Genomic DNA, 10,299 nt, shown 5'->3' with positions numbered 1-10,299 from the left:
ATATAACAACTTTAATACATAATAACAATGGTTATTATTGTTTGCATTTCAGTGAAGATTCTGGACTAGGAACACAGACTACGGGCTAGTTGATCAAATGTTTATGGATGTCATCGCTCACATCTAGTCTTTGAATGTGCTCAGGTGCAATATTTAACAGAAGATGTGAGAAAGTGTGAGTCGATGCAGCCATCTGTCTTTGTTTATGTTAGTTCAGAGTGTTTCATCCCTTCCTCATTAGTGTTATTCATCTCTCCATAGTGCCTCAGACTTGGTAGACACTTTTCATTCCCCTTCCTGTACCCTTCAACATGCCCTTCACCAGGCCCTGCTGGCCAACAAGGCTCTGTGAGCATGTGAAAGTACACACATGCAGTGCATACTGTACACACACAACAGAGAAAAGACTGAATGAGTTCAGCAGAAGTCAGCAGGCTCTACCTCTATTTGTTCCTTTCTGTGTAAACACATGCGAACACATTGCTAAGAAAGAGGGAGAGTCACACAGAGCAGGAAGGAGGGATGAGAGACACATAAAGAGCAACAATGTGAGGAATAACAGACAACAAAGGGGTGGTTACTGTCGATGAGAATAAAAACAATAGAAAGCACAATCAGAAAGACAGAGAGGCATCCAAAGCACAAAGACTACCTGCACACAGCCTTGTCGAGGAAACCAAATAAGGTTACTGCTATGACCAAACAACTTTACAGAAATGTGAACACTTTAAATGTACAGCAAGTGTACATATGAGTGTCCTTAGTGGCACGTTAAGATGATAAGTGACCGGGTTAAGAAGTAAATATTTATACTGTATATCTATTTTTAAACACACATGCATTGATGCAGTGCATGTGCTTGAAGAAATACAAATGCATAAGGCCAATAACTCCAAACACACAGCTGTTCTTTGCAAGTATCAGCCCTATTCTCATCTCTGCAACCCGCTCATTTAATCTCATTAAATTCTCAACCTGTGGGAAGCGCTGCAGTTAATTCAGATATCAATTAAAGCTTGAATGTGTAACTCCGAGCCACCTGCTCCAAAGAAATAGGGGGCAGTATTTAATCTCTAATGTTTATATTTTAGTTGTAGTAGTTTGGCATATTTAATGTATTCTAATGTATTCTTTATACTGTGTGTTGTATTTACTCCTGTGTAATGCCTGTCAGTCATTCAGTGGGCAAGAATACCATAAGACACTGCTGTCTTATAATCTTCACAGTTGGCTGATCCATCTGTGCACTAATGTAAACCGGGGGCTGTAGTCCGTCTAACGTTACGTTAGTTTGTTCATTGGACTAAATCCAAATTGGCAGAAACGAGAAAAAGACATGCATAATGCGGTGGCGGTGCAGCCAGGAAAGCAGCCCGCTGGGAGAGAAGAGAAGTTGGCCGGGCCGGCACTCGGCAGCCGCCTCCATCAAATGGACCCCCAGTCAGCTGCCGAAGAGACTTGAGCTCAACCAGAACAAGCCCCAGCTCTGTCAGTCACGGCGTTTCCCGGGGCTGCCGACAGCTCTATGCGCAGCTGTGAGGACGAAGCGAAGGTGGTGGGGGTGGTTTTCTTGTTTCTGAGACTTTGAATGTAATCCAATAAACTAACTATAAAACAGACACAGAACATGGCTGTAATATTCACTTCTTCTCCCCGTGTACTGAGGACAGACTGGTGCGACAGTGACTCACTATCACCTCTAGAGGGACAAGTGGTATTACAAGACTGGGCGGAGCGAATATCTCTGCAACACAACACATAGACACCTTTAACATAACGTCAACACTGTTACCTCGTCACATTCTGTTGATAATGTTAGTTCATTGTTTTAATGTTTTAAGTTTGAATTCTGGCACACCTCACACATTGAACCTTTAATTAAGCTCCTCTTTGCTGTTTCACTGAGAAACAGAGCTTATTAAATGTGTGATCAGTATATGAATGATCATGTATATTGATATTATGCTGATTATGAATAATTTAGAGGTTTAGCACAACTTCAAAAAGATCTGCATCGACACCATCAACTGGAAAAACGTTGCTCAAAACACAACAACATGGAGAAACAGACATTTTGTAGGAGGGGCAGCAAAGAATACAGAGACTCTCCACCAAGAATTAATCAGCCCTAAAAATCCATATCCACACTGCAATAGAGTTTGACCTCTTTAGCCATGTCGAAACCCATAAAATGTACCCCTCAGGAGGACAATCTAGCTCAATCCCAAGTAATTCCAGATAATGATGATGATGATGATGATGATGATGATGATGATGATTGTGGGTTACAGAACCTACAGAATAATGGAGGTGTGAATTGAACAAAAATAAATGAAGAAAGGACCCCAAGAGTTTTGGTTCATTGTTCAAGGTTGGCACAATAAAGTGCAGTTGTGGAGTGGAGTTTGTGTGTATACTGTGTATATAGCCTATGTATATGTATATATGCGTAACTGTATGTTTTACTTACAAGTTATAGTGCAAGTAGTGGTGGGAATGATGGCAGTGTAAGTGGTAAAGTGCAAAATGAGCTTACACGATAGAACAGGGTGCACTATAACATGAGTGGAGCTAAGGTTTATTTGGTGTAAAAAATCTAAAGAGATTCTTAGTATTCATAGAACTTAATGTAAACTCCATCAAAGAAGCATTTTACACAGGCAGTGGGGATTTGAGGTTAGCATGTAATAAACAAAGCATCTACTTTTCATACATAATGAAAATGTATGTAAAGTCAAAGTGCTCTTCCTCTGTTGTTGGAGGAACAGAAGACACCTGCACATGTTGTACATCACCCCTCTCTGTGTGTCTTATATGTTGCATGTAAGAGAAATAGAAGAGGATGTATATAGTTATAACAGGAAACCAATACAAATGTGCTTTAGCATTTCAGGACAGCTGGAAAATTGATGTTCTGCAGAAATTAAAGGCAGACTGGGGATATAAAACCTCTTTATGTAGCTTTCCCCACCAAGCGGTCAATTCTTCTGATGATTTCATTTAAATTTGAATACTGATTTCTCACTAGTTGTGCACAGCCTACCTGCATAGCCTATTTCTCACACTTCTCACACACAACAGAACACTAGAGATCAGTTAAATTGTTCTGCCCTTCCTTCACCTCTCTCTCTCTCTCTCTCTCTCTCCTCTCTCTCTCTCTCTCTCTCTCTCTCTCTCTCTCTCTCTCTCTCTCTCTCTCTCTCTCTCTCTCCCTCTCCTTCTGTAGATGGAGTAGGCGCAGCTCCACGTCCAAAGTCGCGTGCCTGGCGGTCAGTGCGTATCAGTCACTCTCAGCAGCTTGCGACGTAATCAGCTAGTTACACATTCCAGGAGGGAGAGAGAAAGTGTGTGTATGTGTGTGTCAGAGAGAAAGAGAGAGTAGAGATGTCTTGAGGTGGATTATTGGATGGACCTCGGTTGTCCATTACGCAGAAGGAGTCTAATTTTCTTTTTAATTTTATGGATCGGACAAACTGATGTAAAAACTGAAACTCAACCGCGGTAATCAGCGAGGTAAGAGAGATGAAAATGATCATTTGACAGAGATGTTGTCTTATTTTTCTACAGAACATATTTTACTGGTACCGTCTAATGCACGGATTTATCACTTTATCAACGCACAAGGAAACGGTCATGTGCTACTGTAAGATAGGCTATCAGTAGACTCCGATATGATGTATGATTATTAACTAAGGTTATTCTGCAGATGTGCAGCGAGCCAAATGCTCTCACGTGGTTGCATCAAATCTGAAATGCATAGATGTTTCAGGGTTCAAAAGCTTGACTGAAATATAATTAAATATCTGCAAACCAAAGGTTTAAAAAAAACTATTATAAAAATGCACTGTGCATCTCTTTTTATGCCTCATACACTTATACAAAAAGTTTCTGTCACCAGGTGAACAGGGGGAACAATATGGACGCTGAGAGTATTGTTCAACACGTTGAATTAGACATGGAGGCCACTGCATTGCCTTTTTCAGAGACCACCGACAGCCTGGAGGACGGAAACGAGACGATTGTGAATCAGTTCCAGCAGCCAGACTGGCAGGTGGGAGAATAAACATCAGAGATGACACTTTTTATGGGGGATTTACATCCAGCAGAGCCTGGAAGCATTTAGAGGGGACAGAATGAATGAAACTGTACTCAATTAAAGTTGTTATATAAAACCAGAATTACAAATCAAACCAAACACAGACACTCAGGATGTTTGAAAAAATATATAAATCATGTGCCTGTGATGTAGTGGTATTAGTTGTTGTGTTTACCTGTCCAGGTTCTGCAGATGGAAATGAGTCAGTTTAGCTAAATCCGATACAATACTTCTCTATTTTTTCTCCTCATCCTCTCCCCCTCGCTCCTCCTCTCCCTCTCTCCTCTCATCCCCGCCTCTCTCCTCTCCTCCTCTCCTTTCCCCCTCTCTCCTCTCCTCTCCTCCTCTCTCCTTTCCTCTCCTCTCCTCCCCTCCCTTCCTCTCCCTCCTTTCCTCTCCTCTCCTCTCCTCTCCTCTCCTCTCCTCTCCTCTCCTCTCCTCTCCTCTCCTCTTCTCCCCTCCCCTCCTCTCCTCTCCTCTCCTCTCCTCTCCTCTCCTCTCCTCTCCTCTCCTTTCCCCCTCTCTCCTCTTGTCTCCTCCCCTCCCCTCCTCTCTCCTCTCCTCTCCTCTCCTCCCCTCTCCTCCCGCTCCTCTCTTCCTCTCCTCTCTCCTCCTTTCCTCTCCTCTCCTCTCCTCTCCTCCCCTCCCCTCTCCTCCCCCTCCTCTCTTCCTCTCTCAGGTGGCTCTGTGGGCTATAGCCTACTCTCTGATCATCCTGGTGTCCATCACTGGTAATGTTACAGTGATCTGGATCATTCTCGCTCACAGACGCATGAGGACTGTAACAAATTACTTCATCGTCAACCTGGCCTTCTCTGATGTTTCCATGGCAACCTTCAACACTCTTTTTAATTTCGTCTACGCACTTCACAATGATTGGTACTTTGGCCTGGGCTACTGCCGATTTCAGAACTTTTTCCCCATCACGGCCATGTTTTCATCAATATACTCGATGGCTGCCATCGCAGTAGACAGGTAAGAGAGCTCTCCTACAGAACGTGCAAAGACCATAATAAATCTAATCTGAACTTCTCAAAGTTGACTTACTTTACATTTAATTGGATGCTCTCATCCAAACTGCCTTTTAAATTAACCTTAGTACTTAAGAAACCAGAAACTAAGTACTAATGGGAGGACCATCCTCATCTCCTGAAGCGCCTCATTTAGGAACTACATTATGCAAATCATTAAAAAAAGGATGGATGACCAATTACTGAAACAGTCAATTTAGCATTTCAAAAACCAAGTTACATTTAAAAAAAACACTTAACTGCTACAATACTGCACTATCTTTGATATATTCATGTTTCATTCATTTCACTGGATTTCACAGTAATTATGGTGAATGAATGTGGTTAACATACTGGCCAAATACAACATTTTTCATCAGTTTCATCAGTCAGGGGTTTGTCATTTGAGGTTAAACAGAAACTCCTTGTGAAATTACGACTCTTTCAGATACATAAGCATCACTTGATATCAGCAGAAACTGTTCACACAGTGCAGAGGAGATATAGGTCAAGCAGCAGAGATACAGATGTCACTAATGCTTATTGGAGCATGAACGGTCAGTCTGTCCTTAGTCTGAAACCATGCTTACTGTAACATACGATATGTTCTGTAAATTAAGTTACACTTGTACCCAATAAAATACAACAGTCCTGCATAAATATTGTATTCATGAACTTGTGTTCTTAAGGCTTTGGTTAGAAGTGATGTTGTATTGTATTGATAGGGGTTTGTAATGTTTTATCCACATTTACATAAGTGAGAGGTGCAGAATGTTATTACAGTGCTGTTGTATTAGACTGCATTTGAATAGCAAAGATGTACCCGATAAACTCGTAACTGTATGTACACTACAATGCAGCTGTTGCAGAGGACATGTTGGACAGATTTCATTGAAGCATTTCATTATTCTCTCATATATGTGCATTGACATATATGAATGATAAATGTCTTTCTGTGGCTCAGGACAGATATAGTGATGGATGAGCCTAAAATCAGTCCAGATGTAACATCTGCTTATATATATATATATATATATATATATATATATATCTCGATACTTTCTCCTCATAAGTTCATCCTTCAAATCATCAGTTTATTTGACGTTATTCAGGTTTCATTAGCTGCAGCACTAAGTAGAAAACAATTGATGACATGTTTAACGGATAAACTGTGAAACATAATCTTTACAGAAGGGTGTGATGTGACTTGTTTACGAGTGAACTGATAATGAAAATGAGAAGAGTTAATGTTAAAAAGCTAATGTTTTACACAACAGAGATTATTAATCTTAATAATAAGAGTATTTGTGGCTTTTATGGTTTATTATTTCATCTTACACTTTAGGGTTCACTTGTATGATTTAGATGACAAGTTAGCTTTTTATTATTTTAGAAATAAAGAAAGAATAAAAAACAAAACAAAACAAAGAAAAGAAAAGAAAAATAAATTACATGTTTAATTCAAATAATTGTATGCAAGATCACAACGTTTGTGTGTGTGTGTGTGTGTGTGTGTGTGTGCGTGTGCGTGTGCGTGTGCGTGTGTGTGTGTGCGTGTGTGTCATTGGACTGTAATGGTGATAAAACTGAGAAATTCCGTTAAGAAAAGGAATAAAAGTACATTTCATAAGATGCACAATTGTTGGATGGTTGATACACTAAAGGGAAATGTTCGACAGACAGATAGAGATAAACTTACTGGCAGAGAACAAGTCTCTTTGTTATGACTCTCAAACCTTGAAATAATTTAGATATCACACAAAATATAGAGCTGCTCATTTTCTTTCTCTCGCTCTGTAGAGGCGACCTCTCTTTCATTAAACTGCTCCCCTCCGGTGAAGCAGATATCAGAATCAGTGTAGACATTTTATTAACATTTCAATCAGAGTTGGTGTCTTCATTTTCAAGTGAAAGCATTAATTGATTCAAAGGTGATGGTCTCTTTATTCATCATTATCAGTTTAAATAACAGGGTATATAAATCATAAAGCTCTTTAGGTTGAGAATAAGTTAAACATCAGATTTCTGTGTAAAAGATATTTATGAATGAATAAACCTTTTTATCTTTTTTCCAGGTACATGGCTATCATCCACCCTCTGAAGCCCCGCCTCTCCTCCACCTCTACAAAGGTTGTGATCGCCCTGATTTGGATTGTAGCAATCTTTCTGGCTTTCCCTCAGTGCTACTACAGCGTGACAATATTTTACTACCCCAGAACCGTGTGCATGGTCGACTGGCCGGACGATTATGGAGGAACACATCAACTGAGGTGAAAGATTCATCTTAAAAAACGCAGACAAGGCAGATCTATATTATTAAACAATTTCAACACAAAGATACTGTCTGTATGACAGTTAAGAGATTAATAAGGTGACACTGATGCAAAATCAGTACACAAGAAGTTATTGTAATGCACACATTTGAAAACAGTGAGCGCACGTTTATGTACAGTCAGTATATATGGATGTTGTGTTTCCTCTGGTTTGTGTTTTTAGCTCCCAAGGTTTGAAAAACAAAACGTCAGGACCTGACGACACTTGTAATTGCAGGCTTGATTGACTTTTATAAATGGTAGTGATTTTCTTTCTACCATTTTATAAGCTATCAAGTCACTTTTAAGTGTTGGTAAGGCAGTAACTGGGGATTAACTTAAAGGTTAAGCAAGCTATGCTGGAAGAGGATATCAATATCAACCAAAGAAACCCTTCAACCAATGTGGGCTCACAGCCTGTGACATTATCTGAAACCACAATTAAAGCTTTATTCTCTGTCTCCCTTTGCAGTTACCAGTTTGCAGTGATATTGCTGATTTACTTGCTCCCTCTGCTGGTGATGCTGGTGACCTACAGTTTAGTTGGCCAGTCGCTGTGGGGTGGGCACATCCCCGGAGAGGCGACAGACCATTACCACAGCCAGATAACAGCCAAGAGAAAGGTCACACACTTTTATTTTTCTACTGTCATAGCCTGTAAGTCTGGGCTTTTGAAGTGTTACTCTCACTATTCTAAGTTTAGCTTAGTTGAACTGAACAAAGCGGTATTAAAATATGGCTTACTTTTCCTCTGTGATTTCTGATAGGTGGTGAAAATGATGGTTGTCGTGGTGGTGACCTTTGCCCTGTGCTGGTTGCCCTACCACATCTACTTCATACTGGGATCTTTTAACAGAGACATTTATAAACAACATTACATTCAACAGGTGATCAATTTTCTAAATCTGATCTTACTTGCTGGCCTATCTAACCCAATACATGACACTTTGTAAATCCTTTTCTTTACCAGGGTTATTTTATAGCGTCGTCCTGAGGGGAGCAACTCAAACTCAGGGTGGAGGGGACAAGTTTTGTGATTGATAATTGACCGGGCTAGCTGTGTACAGCTGTCCTGTAAAGGTCATCTAATGGCTTTGTTGCCTTCTAACTTCCCTACTGTATTAACAATCCTGGTCAGCTTGTTTCTATTTACTGCAGTCAAGTGCTCATACCAGACAGAGATATTTAAAACAAGGATGCTCTCTTATCAGGCTGACTAAAATGCATAAATTCTTTTTAGTCGGATTTATTTATTATTTTTCCTTTCTTTGTTAGGTGTATCTGGCCATATTCTGGTTGGCGATGAGTTCGACCATGTACAATCCTATCATTTACTGCTGTCTAAACCAAAGGTAAGAGACTTATTCACACACAGAAACTCCTCAAGTTCAAGTATCCCAAAACTTGAGGCAGAAAACTAATTCTCCCTCTCTCTGCAGGTTTCGTGCCGGTTTCCGTCATGCGTTTGCTTGGTGTCCCTTCATCAAAGTGTCGGCGGAGGACAGGATGGAACTGCAGCACACGCACACCTTCAGAGTCACCATGACACGCAGCCACCGCAAAGACAGTTCATATGCACACACCTCCATCAAAACAAACAACGCCTTCGACACAAACGTGGCTATCGGCACCGAGCTGAACAGAGAGAGAGATGCTAATAAACAGGCACCTTCGAAAACATACAGCACACACAACACATGTGCACTGAAGAGGCCGGATGATACAAAATCCCCAGCTGCCAAACTTATGCAGCACAACAACTGACTGCTGAAACAAATCCCGATGAGGACGACCTCGATGGGATGGCAACAGGGTTTTCTATAGCAACACAGCTGATAATAAGTAAACTGCAGCCAATAAAGACAGAGGAGCGCCAACAAAGTGGAGCAAACTGTGGTGACAGTCATCCACGTGGGAAACATCACGGGTGTGGCTTTGGACCTTTTAGTTAAAAAGGAATATAAATGAATGTGACTCTGAAGCTGATGGATGTTTTGCTGTTAATGCCAAAGTGGTGAAATGTGAAAATATAACTATATATGAAGAAATTACTTCTGCATACTGGACAACAAAAGAGGCGTAGTCTTGCATTGTTAGTGTTTGCTGTTAGTGGGGAAGTCTGCAGATAAATCCGTCCATTATTCATTTGTTTTACTGAAGCCCTTTCTCTCTCGTCCTCCCTCCGTCATCGACATCCTTTCTTCCATCCCTGACTTTTATCTGCTTCTTCTTTGGTGAAAAGCTGTGAACTGTGGCTATTTACTGTATGTGTAACTGTCGTCTTTTTGTGGTTACTGGTTTTCAACAACATAGCTGGATGAACAGTCCACTGGCATCAGCACCAAGCCTTAATAATGTTGTTTTTGTGTGTTTCTTTTCTTTGTATTGCGCCAGACATGGGATTTAAAAAGAAAAGAGGCTTTTTTCAAAGGGAAATGTTCTATTTAGTTTATTTTCTTCCGCAATCATAACACACACAATGATTATAACTGTAACGTAATTCATTGGTAACTCAGTTTATTGTTAGTGTAGGATCGACCGTATCGATGACCTTATAATAAAAGACTCTATGAAGGCGACGGCGCTGCAGTTAAGCAGATCAGTAACCTTCAAATGAAATCCCAACTTGCTCAACGATTAACAGACACAGAGCTATTTATACTATAACACAGAATGTAACTTCAGCAGCAGCAGGACAATGTAGACAGTCTGAACACTTCCTGCGTCAATGTGGCAGAGAGGGCACCACCTCCTGTCTCTAACATTAATTAATTAAACTTTTTTTTATAGACTTAGCTGGATGTCCCTCGTTATTAGTTATAAGGTGAGCACGTACCTGTACAGTACTATTCCTTTACATGTCTGTCACATAGAGTGCTGT

At 40.5% G+C, this 10,299-nt stretch overlaps 1 protein-coding gene across 1 annotated transcript; it reads left to right on the top strand.

Annotated features, from left to right (window-relative positions):
- Positions 1-3,297: 3,297 nt before the first annotated feature.
- tacr2 (tachykinin receptor 2) lies at positions 3,298-10,034 on the top strand. The gene is made up of 8 exons (XM_029458830.1): positions 3,298-3,513; positions 3,899-4,051; positions 4,776-5,071; positions 7,182-7,376; positions 7,891-8,041; positions 8,186-8,305; positions 8,694-8,770; positions 8,858-10,034. The coding sequence occupies exons 2-8, from the start codon at positions 3,917-3,919 to the stop codon at positions 9,180-9,182; spliced, it is 1,299 nt and encodes a 432-aa protein (XP_029314690.1). The 5' UTR covers positions 3,298-3,513; positions 3,899-3,916; the 3' UTR covers positions 9,183-10,034.
- Positions 10,035-10,299: the final 265 nt, after the last annotated feature.

This window comes from Cottoperca gobio, chromosome 3, assembly GCF_900634415.1.
Source record: "Cottoperca gobio chromosome 3, fCotGob3.1, whole genome shotgun sequence".
NCBI classification, from domain to species: domain Eukaryota; kingdom Metazoa; phylum Chordata; class Actinopteri; order Perciformes; family Bovichtidae; genus Cottoperca; species Cottoperca gobio.
Note: the sequence above shows the minus strand (reverse complement) of the source record. Positions and strands in the feature narration are given on the sequence as shown.